Source organism: Scleropages formosus, chromosome 2, assembly GCF_900964775.1.
Source record: "Scleropages formosus chromosome 2, fSclFor1.1, whole genome shotgun sequence".
Taxonomy (NCBI): Eukaryota; Metazoa; Chordata; class Actinopteri; order Osteoglossiformes; family Osteoglossidae; genus Scleropages; species Scleropages formosus.
In genome coordinates, this window is record NC_041807.1 from 14,523,384 (window position 1) to 14,542,910 (window position 19,527).

The 19,527-nt window shown below is 44.2% G+C and overlaps 1 protein-coding gene across 2 annotated transcripts; it reads left to right on the forward strand.

Annotated features, from left to right (window-relative positions):
• Positions 1-803: 803 nt before the first annotated feature.
• On the forward strand, positions 804-19,050 carry gys2 (glycogen synthase 2). Of its 2 annotated transcripts, none has more exons than XM_018747105.2 (17): positions 804-911; positions 1,018-1,164; positions 4,740-4,921; positions 6,227-6,418; positions 6,885-7,070; positions 7,992-8,136; positions 8,412-8,529; positions 9,052-9,172; positions 10,119-10,225; positions 11,550-11,609; positions 11,897-11,975; positions 12,818-12,931; positions 14,183-14,309; positions 14,841-14,936; positions 15,093-15,256; positions 17,905-17,985; positions 18,809-19,050. In XM_018747105.2, exons 2-17 carry the CDS (start codon positions 1,044-1,046, stop codon positions 19,025-19,027), a joined length of 2,112 nt encoding a protein of 703 aa, XP_018602621.2. In that variant the 5' UTR covers positions 804-911; positions 1,018-1,043; the 3' UTR covers positions 19,028-19,050. The 2 variants fall into 2 exon arrangements, with proteins under 2 accessions (XP_018602621.2, XP_018602622.2); XM_018747106.2 differs by having other exon boundaries at positions 893-911; positions 1,021-1,164.
• Positions 19,051-19,527: the final 477 nt, after the last annotated feature.

Consider the following 19,527-nt stretch of genomic DNA (forward strand, 5'->3'; position numbering starts at 1 on the left):
CCCTGTGGGCATAGACCTGGCCACCAGGCGCTCGCATGCGAGCCCTCCCAGGCCTGGCTCCAGGGTGGGGTCCCGGTGACCCCATACCGGGCGGGGTAAACGAAAGCCTTGGTTTAATTGTCATCATAAGGGGCTTTTGAACCGCACTTTGTCTCATCTGTCATCCAGGACCTGTTTGCCATGGGAGACCCTACCAGGGGCATATAGCCCCAGGCAACATAGCTCCTGGAATCATTCAGGCACTCAAACCCCTCCACCACAGTAAGGTGGCGGTTCAAGGAGGGGTCATTGGAAGTCGCTTTCGACAAAAGTGTCTGCTAAATAAACGTAAATTGGTGAATCTAAATTGCTCATAGTGTGTCTGTTTTGGGGAGGGGGGTTTACCCATGACAGAGAACTGCCTTGAATCTTTATATTATTTTTAACCTTTACTTATCGGACACTCTGTCCACGATGTCTTACAGTATAACTTTACAGCGATTTACTCCTTTAAACAGCAGGATATTCTCCGACGGTATCCGCACAGGGTGAGTACCACCATCAAGAGTTCTACGACAGGAGGGGGGATTCGAACCAGGGCTCCTCACACTGTAACATACCGGGGCTAATCAGTTAATGTTGTATTTAATAATTTGAGCTACAAAATCATGTATTCATGTTCAAGAAATAAGTTATATGAAAAGTAACAATTTTGTGAAGAAGTGACATCATTGTACACACCCCCTCAACGAGATTGTCACACTACCGCTTATCTATAGCGTGACCAAAACGTTCACTCTGGTGAAAGTGGACTTTATTCGCGGTCTGATAGGAACACAAGTGGAAGGCAACCAAGCAGCAGGCCGCCTTCTTCATTCATCTATTTCCACACAGCTACCCAGTGATTAGCGATACCTTCTTCCAAGCTTAAGGTAAGAACAAATGTGTGCAGTTTTTGGCGGATTTGGCTGGAAGAACCAGACGCTCAAACAGATACGAAACATCCCCCCCCCCACACGAAACCTACGCATCTGTAAGAAGTGTGAAGTTCCCAGGACCCCAGGATGCCGCTGTCCCGGTCCGTGTCCATGACCTCCCTGAGTGGCCTGCCCCCGTGGGAAGACGAGGGACTCCCCGTGGAAGACCTGCTGCTCTTCGAGGTGGCCTGGGAGGTCACCAACAAAGGTAGCGACCAGCTGCACGAGCTCCACTATGTAGAAGTAATTCCAACTTCTGAGAGCAATAATAAGACATTTTATCAGTAAAACCTGAGTGTATCGACATTGAAAGCACTGACAGTGTAAGATGGCTTGTTGTGCAGTAAAAATTCCCGTAGTACATGTATGTTGCAATATTACTCACTTTAGTTGAATTACCTGCACAAGAATAGACGCTTGCAGAACATCAGTGGCCGCTGACCTGAACTCTGTGGGCTCACCTGAACAAAGGATCAGTGATGTAACGATTTGTCAGGTCCTGGGGGTGAGCATCAAAAGAGTACTCGAAAAGTGAGGGGCGGAGGGGGCACAAATTAGTCTTGTTGGAACATTGGGGGTATAACCCCTCCTCTGTTCTTACACCTATGGAAAGAGCACAGTGAGACTGCATGAGACTCGAGAAGGTCCGAATCTGTTCTTCCTCGTGCCTTGCAGTGCACAGCCTGGGTGGTGAAAGAGGACGTGAGTTCTATCTCAGCTCAGTCTGTGTGGAGTCTGTGTGGAGTTTGCGTGTTCTCCCTGTGTCTGCGTGCGTTTCCTCTGAGTGCTCCTGTTTCCTCCCACAGTCCAAAGACATACTGTTCGGGTGGATTGATGACTCCAAGTCACCCGTAGTGTGTGAGTGACAGAGAGAGTGTGTTCCACTGATGCGTGGATGAGTGACCCATTGTAAGTACTGTATCTAGCAGTGTAAGTCACTGCAGTGAATAAGGTGTGTGGGCTGATAACACTACGTAGTGTTCATTAAAAGTCAATTTGGAGAAAAGCTTCTACTATATGAAGTAAAGTAAGTGAAATGGATCTATAAAACCACTGTTAGCACCACTGAGTCACTGCAGTCCATCAGCCGCAACTTTTACTACCACTGACTCACTGACACACTAATGTTCCAGGAGGCCTTATTCAGTATTTTTATATAACTCCACTGAAGCACATTTGCTAATATTCTGGTCCCTCAGCACCAGATGCGTTGCTACACCCCTGTTCACCATCTTCAGTCTGCAGTCCAAATCAGAATTACCCAAAATTGCTGTGGTCACCACTAATTTTTTAGCCAACACTGACTCTTGGTTCCTGCAACCAGTAGGTTACTGTTTTAGGCACAGCTATTTGGTTCTCTGTGACATTTTTCAAAGCATTTTGTGAATTCACCGGTCCGCCTACGATGAGGACCGTGCGCTGCCATCACGTGGAAGAACGGACCCTTAACCCGAGTGCAAATAGCAGGGAGGTCCAAGGGGAAAGGAGCCTCCCGCTCCACGGATTACTCATTAAGCGCTGTGTAAACCATGCGTTAGGAAGCCCCCCCAATGCTGTTAACTGAATCGTCGTTTGTTAGTTTTGTACCGTGTTGCCACCACTTGGCGCTGGGGTCTAGTTGGTGGGATCGGAGCCGCTCGTGGCTCACGCTCCACTTGCCTGATTCGAGGTGCTGTGCTCTAATGCAGAGCTCAACGGCTTAGTGCCGTAGACATTGCAGGGGAAGTCGCAGGTTACAGCCATACACCACGTCAGTGTACCTAAATATGTAGCTCTGCTCTTTTTATTGCAATCATTTGTGTTTCTTTGCAGAATACTTCCTCCAGAACAATAACACACTTTCACCTTTACCTGTTTATTCCGCTGGGTGTTGCACTGCTGCAGTTCTGGTTAATTTGCCTATTCAGAGCTAAAACAGTAGAATTTCTAAAATCTTTGGTGGAAAAAAAATCCATCTTTCCTTAATGTTCATGCCATCTGCTGGCTGCTACGAATAAAATATCAGCCTTAATCTTGCAATATCCAGGCATGGTTCACATCCATTTTCATACAGAACTCGCACAGCCCTCGCCTTAAATGTTGGTTATTGGTCATATCCCAGATGTCATATCCCTTCAGTAAATAATTCCGAATTTAAGAGTAAATATCTAATGATTACCCCGCTGATAAGGCAAGCTTGCGAGTGTTTGTTATTTTCCGGTAAAGTTTATCAGTATACATGAAAAGAGCACTGAAATCCTTCTCTACAAATGGTTGTGAATCAGTGAGTGGTCCTATAGTGGTTGTGTAATGGTCAAAGGTTGGCTCAAGTCCTAAATCCTTCTGTACATGGTCAGTGCTCCATCTGGATTGGACTACAGCAACTTGCGGCAGAGGCTGACGTCAAGTTGCAGTTTGAGAATACTGATGTTTGCAGTCACAAATATTTGAGTATTTAGAGCCAAATTGGCAAATATTGTGTGCAAAGGGGGTAGGTACTGTCTTTGCCTGCCTTTGCATGTTGATCAATGCGATCAAATGCTCTCTTTCTCATCTTTACTTTATTCTGTTGCTGTGAGTGGGTTAAATTATCTACCTATCTCTCTCCCCGAACTTAATTCGATTATGAAATCTATCCTTAAGGTGGGGTCTCGATACAGAATAAGCTATTCTGTTATAATTTTTAATCCATTCCCAGACTGGAAAAATCTTACTAATGATTACCTAAAACATGCCACAACCACTAGTAACATTCATCTTCTTCTTCTTCTTCTTCTTTGTTTCTTTCACCATGCTCACCACGGTTCAGCAGGAAAATAAGGATGCGCCTGGGAGGACACAATATTTCATACATGTCCTGCAGCCTGTACTCATTTCCTCCCTGTACTCATTGCGGATGTGAGCATTAGCCAACGCACAGCTGTTTGTGTTTTCACACTCCAGTTAGCGCTCTGAGCCAGCTGCTCATTTAGTTCAAATGCCTCAGAACTTTGCAATTCATTTAACGAGTGTCCGTATAATGAGATATATACACACACACACACACACACACACACACACACACACACACACACACACACACACACTTTATGAACCACTTGTCCCATACAGGGTTGCAGGGAACCAGAGCCTACCTGGCAACTCAAGGCGTAAGGCCAGAGGGGGAGGGGACACACCCAGGACAGGACACCAGTCTGTCGAAAGGCACCCCAAGCAGGGCTCGAACCCCAGACCCACCAGAGAGCAGGACCCGGTCCAACCCACTGCGCCACTGCACCCCCATCATAATGAGATATATGTGTATCGAAATAAATGAGTGTGTGAGTGTCACAGAGAGAGTGTGTTTCACTGATGTATGGATGAGTGACCCAGTGTAAGTAGTGTATCTAGGAGTGTAAATCACCTTGGTGAATAAGGTGTGTGGGCTGATAACACTGCATAGAGTTCACTGGAAGTCACTTTGGAGAAACGCGTCTGCTAAGAGAATAAATGTAAATATAAAATGTAAATGTAAATGACAATGGAAAATCCCACCAGGAAACTCGAGAAACATGTCGCTTGTGTTATAAAATCAACTTGTTCATGGTTTTCTGCCTCTGATAAATTCTTCTATCCAAAGCATTTACTTAGACTAATGTTGTTTACAGCCCAATACTGATGAATGATGTTCTGACAGTGATAGCATTTGCCAGAAATTTCTAGATTTAGAGACGCGGTGGTTTTATCTATGGAGAAAAGACGGGGGTGTGCCAGTATCAGATTTGTATGGTCAGAGATGCGCAAACATTAAACTCTGACCCGCAGTTGGAGGCATCTACACGGTGATCCAGACGAAGTCCAAGATCACGGTAGACGAATGGGGGGAGAACTACTTCTTGATGGGCCCCTACTACGAGCACAACTGTAAGACCCAGGTGGAGGTCTGCGAGGCGCCGAACCCGGCTATAAAGAAGACCATGGACTGCTTGAGCAGCAGCGGGTGTCAGGTACAGTATGTGGTTCTTTCGGCTCGGCAGCGTGACGCTCGAGTGGTGGAGACGTCGTGCAATATCTTACTTTACCACAGCGGGGCGCTGCTGCGTAGGAGAGAGACACAAGGCGCGCTACTGCATTTGAACTGTTCTGGGACGGGAAAAGTTCGCAAAGGAAAAATGTGCTTAGGTAGTCTCCTCTTTTGACAATTCTTCATTTTTTTGGAGACGCGATGGTTTTACTTGCACCCCAAACAATTCCATATAGTAAAAAGGCATGAATAACTTTTCCGAAAATCTGACCGTTTTTTTTCCGATTGAAAATTAGAAAACAAACATTAACGATGTCATGGTGATGAACTAAACTCATAGAGCTTAAAAAAAGTTTTGTGTTTAATAGAAAACTAACAAAATACGTCCTTAAACACAATTACACAGCCTGGTTCCCTAAACCCCCTTGGAATCCAAGTTGGATATTTTATGTCCCTTACAACAGAGTGGAGCAAAATTCTAATCACAGACATCTTTTAACAGTATTCCAAAAATTGTAAAGCTCGCCTAAAACTTCATTATACTAAAAGTACTGTACCTTAACGATTTTAAATATATTCAGAATCTGACCCATCCCATTTTTTCCGGTTATTAAGCACACAACCATATGGTAGAGGACAACTGTACCATTTTGCATACGAGTCACAAGTGGGTGTGATATTTAACCCTTTCAAATTTAGATATGCAGACGATTCGCATGGCTTATTGAAGATAAGTCGTGTTAAGGAGGCCAAACAGAATTTTAAACATTACAAGTGGTAAAAAAAGGACTAGTGGGAATGAATGTTAGTAACGGAATCGCGGCGGCAGGATCTGGCATAAGCTGCAATATCGAAGGAAGAACTTTTTAAAATCAACATCATTTCTTCATCTCGTAGGCATGAAGACTGAAACAAGTTAAATTAACAAAATTCCACTAATAAAATAAGGGTAACCGCGTTGCCAGGACTTGATCATGTCCGGGCCGGTACGTGTAGTTCTCCGTTTCCACTATAGGGGGCAGCAAAGTTCTGCGACAGGTTTGGGGCTCAACAGTACAATTCTTGGTACTTATAAACATGGCATTTGTAACATCAGCTAAACCAAGCAAAGAAAATATGTGTGATTGTTTTCCCACTCATTTAATGCTAGTTTAATTTTTATGTTTCATGAGTTGTTACAGGTGAGTGTACAGGTGTCCTTACTTGGTGTGTTTTGGACACAGGGACTTCTTTTGTGCTGTCCAGTATGTACATGCATGTCTTCCAGGTGTGTGCTGCTCTATTGTAGGTGCGCTTTGGCCGCTGGCTCATAGAGGGCTGTCCCTATGTGATACTGTTTGACATTGGTGCTGCTGCCTGGAACCTGGATCGATGGAAAGGAGAATTCTGGGACACCTGTGGGATCGGACTACCCTTCCATGACCGGGAAGCTAATGATGCTCTAATTTTTGGATCGATGGTTGCATGGTTCTTCAAAGAGGTGAGTGAGAAATTTTACAGATTCTCCAGCACCCTTGTTTGGAAGGTTTTGGTTAGAAAATTTACCACTGTTGTTGTATTTACGGGGGTGCGGTGGCGCAGTGGGTTGGACCACGGTCCTGCTTTCCAGTGGGTCTGGGGTTCGAGTCCCGCTTGGGGTGCCTTGCGACGGACTGGCGTCCCGTCCTGGGTGTGTCCCCTCCCCCTCCGGCCTTACGCCCTGAGTTGCCGGGTTAGGCTCCGGTTCCCCGTGACCCTGTATGGGACAAGCGGTTCTGAAAATGTGTGTGTGTGTGTGTTGTATTTACCAGTTTTATGTCCCCAGAGGTGTCAAAAGGTGTGTTCAAAAGAATCAGTGATTCCAGTGTTGGGGATACTGTGATAAACAAATGAAAATGAGCTAGAATGGCTGATTTGTGATACAGAACTGTGTTGGCTACCAGGTCCTATATAAACGTTCTCCCCAGCTAACAGATCAGCTGCAGGACATGCCCAACGTCATCGCCCACTTCCACGAGTGGCAGGCAGGGGCCGGACTTATACTCTGTCGATCACGGAAGGTCCCCATGGCAACCATCTTCACAACGCATGCCACCCTACTTGGCCGATACCTGTGCGCTGGTAACGTGGATTTCTACAACAATCTGGACAAGGTATGTGCATGTTCTTGTGCCAGTCAGCTTCAGAAACAATGCAAACATTTTGGTTTTTTCACCGTGTTTCGTGTGTTTTCCAACTTTAAGTGGAGTTAGGAATTATTTATTGAATTAAAGTGAATTAGTGATAGGCTGACACAATGGTGTGTCAGTGTACACAGGTAATAAGGCCCTTTTGCTTCAAGGAAAGGTCAGAGTAAAAGAAAGGCCACACTGTGAGCTTCTGATTGATGGACACCTGTCAAGTGAAGGAGACAGCTCCCAAAAGGCCATGTTTTGAGCTAAATCTAAACTATCATCCTCCACCTCTGTGTTTGTGTGTGTTTGTGTATTTGTATCACTGTATCTTCTTAATTTTGGATGTGTATAAATCCATATTTTGGAGTGTCTGCAGGTAGACCTGAAGACTACAACTGTGGTGTAGTTTTGTGTGTGTATTTGGCCTTTTTTGCTAAGCACTGAGGACATTTTTGAGTAAAATGCTTCTTGAAGACCTTGTAGACTTTAAAAAACAGACCTCTTTAAATAGATCTCTTTAAAATGTTATGATAATTGCACTCAGATCTGAAGGTTCCTGGTTTGAATCCCAGTCCTGTTGCAGTACCTTGAGAAAGGTACTTTGACCTGCTACACTTAGAATAACCTGCTGCATAAGTGGGTAAATCATTGTATGTCACCATCACAGGCATCAGAAAAATAAATAACAAAGGCATCAGCATCAGCAAAACAAATAACAAAGAAAACAATAACAAAAATAGCCTTTGTCAAGAGATATTTTACTCTGTCAGATTTCATGATTTTCAGTCTTGTGCGGCATGGGACTAGGAATAGGATTCATTTATTACGGTACAGTAGGAGTCAATGCAAAACCCCATGACCCCAGCAATATAAACTAATGTGTGCGTGTCTTCGTCTCAGTTCAACATTGATAAAGAAGCTGGGGATAGGCAGATCTACCATCGCTACTGTTTGGAGAGAGCAGCAGTTCACTGCTCCCATGTCTTCTCCACCGTCTCCCAGATCACTGCTGTAGAGGCTGACCACATTCTCCACAGGAAGCCAGGTTGGTCTCATGAGCTTGCACTCCCTCTCACTTCTGCCTGTCACTTTCTTCTTTCGCCTCTTCATGAACATGAATGTAGCAATACCCTCTCACCTCTCTTCCCTTTGTTAATAACTCACCTGGCACTTGCACACCTGCCGTTGACACCTTCGCAGCCGGTATTGGGCCAGAGTCTCTCAGTCCGTGCTGTAAACCAAACGTAGCCAGTAGAAGTTAAGAACAGAAGATCCTCGTGGTGTGACGCTGAGTCATGAGTTCCCGTGTCTTCTGCATAGATGTGGTCACCCCCAATGGCCTGAATGTGAAGAAGTTCTCTGCCATGCATGAGTTTCAGAACCTGCACTCCACAAACAAAGCTAAGATCCAAGAGTTTGTCAGGGGACACTTTTATGGGTGAGTTTTATTCTTCTGTCATATTCAGTGTCTCTATGATTTGTGAAATTCCGACTGAACCGTAGGCTATATATTAAATTAGGCCAATAATTATGCCAGCTTTTTAAAAACCAATCTGTTGTTTAGCATGGTATAGGAGATGCAGATCATTCCAATGGCATATACCTAGGCAGAAATAAGTAATGGTAGAAATGAACAAAAATGAGGTATTGTATGTTTCAGTTCAAAATTTTTCTGGAATTTACATTAAAAATGATTGGCAAACCAGTTACAAGTATGCTGCCCTGTACAGCTAAGTGAAAATATTGAAATGCTTCTTTCAGAGTTTGAGACCACACAGTTTCAGAGACCACATTAACTCAAGAGATCTGAAAGTGATCTATTATAAGCCCTTATACTATCATCTGTCTTACATATACTATACATTTGTAATGTTGCAAATAGATGTATTATTATTTATGTGACTATACAGTGGATTAGTGCAGTTAAACCCTCCTTTATTTCTTGGTTTCTCACTGACAGCCATCTTGACTTTAATCTGGAAAAAACTCTGTATTTTTTCATCGCTGGTCGCTATGAGTTCTCCAACAAAGGAGCGGACATTTTCCTGGAGTCTCTTTCCAGGCTGAATTACCTGCTCAGAGTAAGAAGTTTTTCTTAATATTTCATGGCTGGTGCGTTTGCAGCATTTGATGGTATGTATGGAGGTGTAGTATTGTTTAATTGTGCTCATTGAGGTTGTACAGTTGCTGCATTTGTTGAGGTTGAAGGGCATTTAGTGTGTGTGTGTGTAGAGGGGGATGGGTCTGGGAATGCCAAACTACACTGTTGAGCCTTCCTGAGGTGTTGTGAGCCTAGTTCAACAAAACACCAATGAAGGGAGGTGCCCACTCGACAACCTCAATGACATACCCATGTTGGTATCTTGTGGCTGATGTGGTGGATAGGGGAGGAATTTAAGTCGCTTGGTCTTGAGTCATGGAGATGTATGGTGGCAATGCCGGATGTTTCTTCTCTGTGGCTTCACGGTTGGACTGGATCCTTGTGTACAGCCGTTGTGATATGTGCACGGGGTATAACATCTTGTCCTGTGTATGTCAAATGTATTCCTTTATGTGGCCCTGATACTTTTCTCCAAAGCAATTTGCAGTGTAAAGTCTGTACACTAAAATGATTGCAATTCCTTACTGAAATAGACAGGAACCTCTTTTTTCTGCATTCAAAATAAATCCTCACTCAGAGGTACTACAGTAGCGTGGGGGCTGAACCTGGCCCCTTCAACTGAAGGGCAGCAGCTCTAACATCTGTGCAGTTAACTTTGTAGTAAGAAGATTACCATCTACTGTGTGAAAATCAGGGAGCTCTACACATTTCCCACTAACACTAAAACGTAAGCAGTCTCAGGGACTCTGAGTCACTTTTCAGTGATCTGAGCTCCACGTTCACTATCTCCAGCACATTCTCCATAGACCATGGTTAAGAATGTGGACCTTTTTAGGGAAAGGTCAAGGTGCTTAATTGCTACAGTAAAAGTCAAGTTGAGTAAATGAGTCAAATTGTGAGTCACCTATGTTTCTCTTATATCTCAGGTTCACAAAAGTGACATGACTGTGGTTGTGTTCTTCATCATGCCTGCCAAGACCAACAATTTCAACGTGGAAACTTTGAAGGGGCAAGCAGTCCGGAAGCAGCTCTGGTAGACAGCAGACACCGACCATCCCCTTGTTTAGAAAGAACAACATTTAAGCACATGTTTGTAGGAAAGAGTCACAAATTATAACATATATGCAATACTTTATCATGCTGAGGACAGGCAGGCTGGAGACAGGTGAGTAGTGGATCCAGCGGTAGCGGTTTTAATCTTTCAACGAGGTTCGTAGGACAGGACACAATCAAGGTCAGGGACAGGCGAGGGTCAAAAACCAGGAGCGAGAGAACAAGCAAGACACGTAGCAAGACGAAGACGCCGAGACTGCAAAACCACGAGGGCGTTCGCAAGAATCCACGTCGACAGGCGGACAAGGAGCTCCTTTTATCCGTGTTTTCTTAAGTGAGCGCGGGTGTTGTCGCTCTGCTTGTTTACATTTACATTTATCCATCTAGCAGATGCTTTTGTCCAAAGCGACGTACATCTCAGCAAAAGTACAATTTATGCATTACATTAAGAGGAGACATAGCTGCAGACATGAAAGTCTCAAGCAAACCTAACTTGTTCCCTACCACTTGCTGCACCGAGGTTCATCGATCGATTGTTCCCAGGGGTGTGACAATTTTGCACTTCAGTTATGTAAAAGTAAACTTTTAAATTTATTAATAGATTGTTTTAAGGAAATATTTATGCTTTTTGTTATGGATAAAAGCAAAGATTTGATCATTTAAATTTTTACATGAATGTAAATGGAAGCACAGCTGTGCAGCAGGTAGCGTCGGTGCCTGTGGATTCAAGTCTGACTGAAACTGTGAAGTTACAGCCCGGAGACTCCACTTCCCTCATGCCCTATGATTCTGGGATAGGCTCCAGATCATGGCAGCCATGAATGGGACAAGAGGTTTTTGAAAATGGATGGATAGATGTACATTATACTGTATCTGTTCTAGATTTTAAAATTTAGATTATATTTGGGGGGGCGCGGGGCGCGGGGGCGCAGTGGGTTGGACCGGGTCCTGCTCTCTGGTGGGTCTGGGGTTCAAGTCCTGCTTCGGGTGCCTTGCGACAGATTGGTGTCCTGTCCTGCGTGTGTCCCCTCCCCCTCCAGCCTTATGCCCTGTGTTGCCGCGTTAGGCTCTGGCTCCCCGCGACCCCAAATGGGACAAGCGGTTCAGAAAGCGTGTGTGTATACATCAGATCTGATCCGTGAAGAAAAGTACATCAGAGTTTTCGGTGTGTTAACATGTTAGAATTCTTGAGTGAAAAGGTATGCATTTTCCCAGAAGAATACACCCTAGGATTTGGTTAGGCGAGTGTGTAGTTTGTATCCCCTGTTTTCCAGATGACCGTGTCTTCTCATTCTCTACGACAGGGACACTGCACATTCGGTGAAGGAGAAGTTTGGCAAGCGTTTATACGAATCCTTGCTGAAGTGAGTATTTTTTTTCCCCATCATGCGTTTCTGGGTGCCCTTACTGATTGTAACTGCAGCTGCAGTGGAGCTGAGTGCCAACCTCTCCGTCATGCCTCATTGAGCTTTCAGTTTTCTGTGGGAAGGGGGAGTGGTGGGCCGATCAGTCCAGCTGTCAGGATGGTGACGTGACCTTTCCTTGATTAAAGCAGTAATCGCATTGGGCCGCTAATGGATTAGCTCTGGCAAGATCGAAAGCTAAGGGGGATGACACCTCTTCTCTCATCACACCTCGTCTCTCTGCTCAGGGGGGAAATCCCAGACATGAACAAGATACTGGACAGAGATGATTTCACCATCATGAAGCGAGCCATATACGCGACACAGGTAGGCCAGCTGCACTTTATCATCTGGAAAGGGCGGGAGAATAGTGAGTGAGACAGACACAGAGGAAGTGTGAATGGAAGGACATAGAAAGGGCAGGATGAAAGATGTGGCTACCCAACCAGTGGGCTGGTTCTCCTTCACATGAGTCTCCCCTACCCATGATGAAATCACAGTGAAGTTATGGTAAGGTCGCAGTGAGGTCAGCATGATGTCCCGAGACTCTCGAGAACAGTTATGTCGAATTGCCGAGGCTCTGTGAATTGCAGTTTGCATTGTAGTGATTTTATATCTGTCTGAGCAACTTGTGTTGGTCAGTGGACCAGTGCTGAAGTTTGGGATGGAGTGTGGGGGATCATTCCTCTGATACGTGTCAGGCAACTAATGGGAGGCTGCAAGCGAGGCATCAATAAAAACCAACGTTTTCCTTTCGATTTATTTCTAAGTCAGCACTTTGGAGACGGGCTAGTGAGAGCTATTGATCCCTCGTGGGATGGCATTCATTCTCTAACACAGAGAGTGGGAGTTGGGCCTATCAGGAGCCCAGACCTTTAACACAAATCATTCCTTAATCCTCAAGTCCTGGTCCTCCATCCTGTCTCTCAAATAACCCCAGGAAGAAATGAGTATCCCTCAGTAGTAATCCATTCACCTCATGGTAGAACTTGCCAAATCCCTCATCTGTTTCCAAAGGGAACTTAGCCTCCACCTACAAAGTTGGTGTAAAGCCAAACCCTCTCATTGCTTCCGTACTAAACTTTAGACTCTTCTGGCCACTGCAAAAGCTTACCTGAATGGACTGTACGTATGCACTCCCGTACTTGTGTGTATCTGTCCCACTGCAGAGACACAGCCTCCCCCCAGTTACCACCCACAATATGCTGGAAGACAGCACAGACCCCATCCTGTCCAACGTCCGACGCATTGGCCTCTTTAATGCCCGCACCGACAGGGTCAAGGTAGGCCTGAATGTGTTTGCCTGTTCATTCATTTGGGTTACGGTCCAGTCTAGGGTTGGACTGCTACACAGGATTATGGAGACTGACTACCACCAGGCAGAAGCGCACCAATTCCTTCAGAACGCAAAGGGTCTGCTTTGTTGACCATTAGCAACTCATAAGCCATCTCTCCTGGGGTGAGCCGTACCAACACAAAACTGAACCCTACCCTTTATTCCACTATCTACCCTGTCCAAATAAAACACAAAAATACACCAGTCTAACTTGACTCCTAAGTAAAGAAAAAACTGGAGAAAAACTGGCACAAAAGACAATGGCACTCACCCTGTTCCACCAGTTGCTGGTCTACAATGAACTGTTTACATATATTTACACAAAATACACAGTTGACGTCTTTACCGCTTATTCCCAAAATAGAAAGCTCAGCTATACCACCTCAATAACAGCTGCAAGACAAAAATTTTTCTGGGGTAGTCAGTCTCCCTCTGGTCCGATGGCGGTGTGGCTTTTCAGTCTTCTTCCGTTTCCGCTGCCCAATAACAGCTGGATTTCGATTAGTCTTCCCAGCTTCACCTATGGAGAGAAAGAGAGAAAGAGAAAGACACGGACACAAAAAAAAAAAAAAATATTACAGGCCTTTGGACCAAGGCCGTAACACTTGTTTATTTATTTATTTTTCTACTTAATTAATTTGCTAACTTATCTTTCAACTTTTTTATGTGTGGTCACTTCACATACCTTTACTTTTATTCATTTATCAGGTGCTTTTCTCCAAAGTGATGCACATCTCATATTTACGTGTGTGTATGTAAATACATATTTTATGTGTGTATTTGTATGTATTCATGTTGTACATTGCATGCTGCTACGACCAAAGTGAATTTCTCTAGGATTCATTCATTCATTCATTGATTCATTCATTCACATGTTTTGTTAACTTCTGAGGATTAATTTGGCCATTTATCAATGCTTTTCTGTTCATACCTCTCCATGAACAGGGTTATTAACGCCTAACAGGAAGGTCTTAGATTATATTTAAAACTCACCTTCTTGTTTTTCCTCATACTATTTTGCCTACTATTTTTTACATCATACTATTTTTATTTATAATTGTATAGTTTGCTTCTCAAAGTCTTATGTGACAATGTGTCCTTAATCAGAACTATATCAAACCATATCTGGATGTTAGAATTAAGGTTTTTGGCTCCAGCCACACCTGGTTCAGCTCCCTCTTCTTTCCATTTTCCTTAGATAGTTTTCCACCCAGAGTTCCTCTCCTCCACCTCCCCCCTGCTCCCCATGGACTATGAGGAGTTTGTGCGGGGTTGCCACCTGGGTGTGTTCCCCTCCTACTATGAGCCCTGGGGCTACACACCAGGTAATACACGCTCCCTCTGCATAGTCTTGTAGCCAAACATGGAATGAAAGAACTAACATCGTATGAAAAATCAGTGCAAAGTGAGGATGCTTTTCCATCTCTAATTACACAACCTGGCCTGGATTAAACTGATTAACTCAGCTGAGTCTGGAGGGCAGCGTTGCACTTTCTGACTCTTTTCCATGCTAATGAATACCTTTAGGGGGGGGGGGTGCGGTGGCGCAGTGGGTTGGACCGGGTCCTGCTCTCGGGTGGGTCTGGGGTTCGAGTCCCGCTTGGGGTGCCTTGCGACGGACTGGCATCCCGTCCTGGGTGTGTCCCCTCCCCCTCTGGCCTTATGCCCTGTGTTGCCGGGTAGGCTCCGGTTCCCCGCGACCCTGTATGGGACAAGCGGTTCAGAAAATGTGTGTGTGTGTGTGTGTGTGTGTGTGTGTGTGTGTGTGTGTGTGTGTGAGAATACCTTTAAATAACAATGATTGATAAATGTTCTTCTCAGGTGATGGTACTGCAATTGGTCCCTCCTCTCCCTAGGTGAGTGCACAGTGATGGGGATTCCCAGTGTGACCACCAACCTCTCAGGGTTTGGCTGTTTCGTAGAGGAACATGTCTCAGACCCAGCAGCATATGGTGAGTACAACCTCTCCCCTTGTATTAAGGAGAATCTCCAACTTTCCATAAAGCCAAGGCTCTTCCTCCTGAATATACAGTATCTCTCTTTTCCCTCACTTAGTAAAACTGCTCACCTTTTTCACCTGTCCCCTCTGGCTTCTGTTGTGCCTTCAGGGATTTACATTGTGGACCGCCGGTTCCGGGCTGCGGATGAGTCCTGTAACCAGTTGACTCACTTCATGTTTGCGTTCTGCCAGCAAACACGGCGGCAGCGCATCATCCAGCGAAATCGTACAGAGAGATTGTCAGACCTGTTGGACTGGAAGTATCTTGGGAGGGTAAGCACAGACATGAATTTTTTTTTTTTTGCATAATTTTTAATTTGCATCACCCATCTGTTCACCTGTACTACATCTCCATAAAAACGATAATTACAGTAACAGTCATCAACTTTTTGCACATATATGAAGTAAACAAAAAGACAATAAAAGTTGTTGGCAATGAAACGAAAACAAAAAAGTAAAAATGTTCGGATAAATAATTTGAATTTCTTATTGGTTGAAACAAATTAATAACTTTACAAAATCAAGGTGCCAGTTGAGAAGTGTCTTTACAAGCAAAATAACACTATCAGAGTACACACACACATTATCTGAAACCGCTTGTCCCAAGTGGGGTTGCCCCGAACCGGAGCCTAACCCAGCAACACACGGCACAAGGCTGGAGGGGGAGGGGACACACCCTGGACGGGACGCCACTCCATCGCAAGGCACCCCACAAGCAGGCCTCGAACCCCAGACCCACCAGAGAGCAGGCACAGGCCAAACCCGCTGCGCCACCGCGCCCCCCCACTATCAGAGTAAAGAAAAACAATTAATCAACGTATGCTGTTTGTGTATTATCAAAGTAATAGGTAAGACTCAAAGTGAGGTTCTGTCGAGGAAAGGAAGATCTGGTGGTTGGCTGTGGTACATGCTGAGGAGAGGTCATGCAGAATGAGAAATGAGCAGAGGGAGTGAATTGTAGCACATTAAACTTTCTAGCACTGTAAGGAGGGCAGTCCCAGTAGATGACAGATTTGGAATCCGGAGTGATGTTGATTGAGGGGATCATTCTAGGTGAGGAATGCAGACAACTGCTTTTAAAATGTGTTTTGAAGGTTACTGGAAAGGGAAGAGGAGGACTGGTCTGTAATCTGGACAGTTTGTGTATAGAGAAGGTGAGACGTAGGTCAATTAGAGGGTAGATTTACATTTATTCATTTAGCAGATGCTTTTCGCTAAGCGAGATATAAGGTGAGATCACCTTTTAAGAATTGGGTACAGATCCCATAGAGTCTTGAACTAGATATGGACAGCCTGAGGAAGCCAGTGTAGAGAGGTGAGGAGTGGAGCTACATGGGAACGCTTTGTCCAGCCAAACACAACTCATTTGGAGAGGACTGACTGCAGAAGTCAGATATGACCGTGGAAATGTACTGTACCTATTCTACAATGTGGAAAGATCTCGTGGATGTTATACAGAAGCTGAATGGGAGGTATCTGTAAATGTTGGCGCAAGAAAAGAGTTAAACAGATCAACCACGTCATCGATTTTCCATGACTGTGCACATGTAACAGCATATTCAGGAAAACCCTCGGGGAAAACATGGCCTTAACAGTCTGACTGGTTGTCTGGTTTCTCCAATATTTCCAGTATGGGCCTTACTCTACCTCCTGTGAGGTCATTACCCAGAAAAAAGGGATACCGCTTTAACAGGTAGTGATGGGTGAAGTCCAACATCAACAAACTGGGCAACTAGATCGCAGGATCAGTTTGAAGCTTAAAGTATACTGGGAGAAGCAGAGACTGAGCTGCCCAGGTTCTTGAAGAATGAAAAAGGTGAAATGAGCAAATTGACCAGTTTGATAATGAGTTCCCAACAGCTGGATTGACTGGGAGTGCTGGGAGATTGGGGATCTTGGTTTTGGGAAGATTGAGTTGTAGATGGTGGTCAGTCATCCAAGCAGAGACGTTCGTGCGGCAGGCTGTGATGGGAGAGGGTACGCCAGTGGTGAGTGATGGGGAGAAAAGGAGAATTGCAGAGTATTGTCAGAATTGTCAGAATATGAGAGGCAATGACAGAGCCAGGGGAAGCTTTCAGACGGAAGGGAAGCAACCAGGGGAGAGTGTGGACTTGGATGAAATAGACGAAATAAATTGTGGAGAAATGGTCTGTAAAAGAGTAGAAGAAATGGTATCTGGAGGACAAGTACTGGCTTGCTGTGCGAGCACTGGATCATAACACTGCTCCCATTGCCTATGTCAGGTGTTATAAATTGTCTAAATACATTTACACATTTAAAAAAAAAAGTTTTAAGAAAAAACTTATGACAGTATGTTTTTCTTCTATGTTTCTTAACATTACAAAATTACTCTGTACTTGTATTTATAATGTGTTCTGTTGATGATAGTCTTTCCCCGCCTTACAAAGGTAATTCCTTCCTGAAAAGCCCTTCATAAAGTGAATTGTCATAAATCAAATACTTTGCTCAGCCCTGTCATCCCTATTACATACCCTACATGTCACAAAGTGTGGGTTTCCTCCAGTGCTCTGGTTTCCTCCTACAGTCCAAAGACATGTTTCAGGATAATTGGTGACTCAAATATCCGGTCTGAAAATCCAAATTTTCTCCTCATAAATGAAAAGAAATGCCTCGTAAGTAGGGCTATTAAATTAAATCCCTCGTAAAATCGAATTCTTGTAACCTTAACGGGCGTATCTCAGGGATGGCTGTACTTTATTTCTGTACGATCAACATGAGGAAGGCACCATCCTTGTCTGTAATATACTGTATTAATTTCCGAGGAGGCCAGAAACTGCATATTTCAACATGTGCTTTACCTGAATTGATAAAAGTATAAAAATATGTGAACACATTTTAACTTTATGTTCACTAAGTTAATGTTACCTGCTCCCTTACACAATTTTTTACTGTGCTCCCAGTTTTACATGCATGCTCGCCATTTGGCTCTTAGCAGAGCATTCCCTGACAAGTTTAAGATGGACCAAGCTGCACCGCCACACGTGAGTGGGAACACCTCCGTACATTGACCGTATGCTAACTGCACCTCTGGAAACATTCTGGCAGTATTTTACTTTGATTCCTGGGTGCTGCTGTCTTTCAGCAGGTACAGTACTGATGCTCAGCTGCTGAAGGGCAAGACAATGTCTCTGGGCTTTATTCATACACTGGATAATATTCAGCTTGTCATGTGACCTGCAACTTCAGTTTGATTCACAAATACAGCAAGATGAAGGGAGTGAGAAGCTGGGGGGGGTGTTGAGACTGACTCATCTTTTTGTTGCATGCGGCAGGAAGTGAAAGCCTGTCAAGCCTGACCCACTTTTTTTTTTCCCTTAATTGACAGATTAACATTTTGCTGTATGTATACTGATTGCCTGTTAGTTATGGCTCCAGGTTTTGTTTGGGGTTGGTTTCTTACTAGACGAACACAAATTTTAAATATAGGTATTGTACGCTTAAGGATGAAAACAAAGCCATGAATTATTTTTAGATTAAAACTATTATTATTATTATTATTATTATTATTATCATCATCACAAACACACACACATTGACTGAAACCGCTTGTCCCGGCAAGACGGGGCACAAGGCTGGAGGGGGTTAGGCTCCAGTTTGCCGCAACCCCACTCGGGACAAGCGGTTTCAGTCAATGTGTGTGTGTGTTATTTCATTTAGTTGTTTAAAATAATACTGCAGATTTTTAAGAAAATTGAGATTTAAATCTTTTTTGAAAGATATTCAAAGATATTCTGCATTTTATTATTTATACACTTAAACATATGTTTTGCCATGATAAACAATGCCATTGCACTGTCTTGACAGCCTGAAGGCTTCCGCTACCCCCGGCCCTCCTCTGTGCCTCCCTCTCCTTCTGTCTCACTGCACTCCACCCCACACCACAGTGATGAGGAAGATGAAAATGAGGAACCCTATGATGAGGAGGAAGAAGCCGAGCGTGACCGGCAGAACATCAAGGCCCCCTTCTCTTTAGGGGTAATGCCTGTAGGCAAGAAAAAGCAGCAAGGTGAATATGTCAGCTGAGAGACTGCTGCCATACTGGGCATCATAAGCCCCACTGTTCTTTGAGGTAAAAAGGTACAACATTTTTCTAAAAGAGAAAATACTTACGAACACATAAAAAGGGAATAAATTTCACATCCAGTCTCATGCCCTAGAAGGCTGATGACCATGACTCCAAACTGACACAAAACAGTTTTATTGCAGTAACACACACAGTAACTTTCACGTTGAACATAGTCACAAACAGGACCACACAATAAAAACAACCACAAGGACTAGTAACCTGCAGAGAGCTACTACCCTTCAACAACACGCTGCAGACACCCTGATGTGTAGAACCCCATGCAAAGAATCTCAGAAGAAACAACTGTAAAGGGCCACTTTTAATCATTTTAATTGGTCATATACATCCAAACCATGGCATCTAAAATAAAATGTCATCACTGGTATGGTATGCTTGGTCTTCATGTCAGCTACTCAGATCTAGGGCTTTCACTGAAGAAAACTATACACGCAAATCC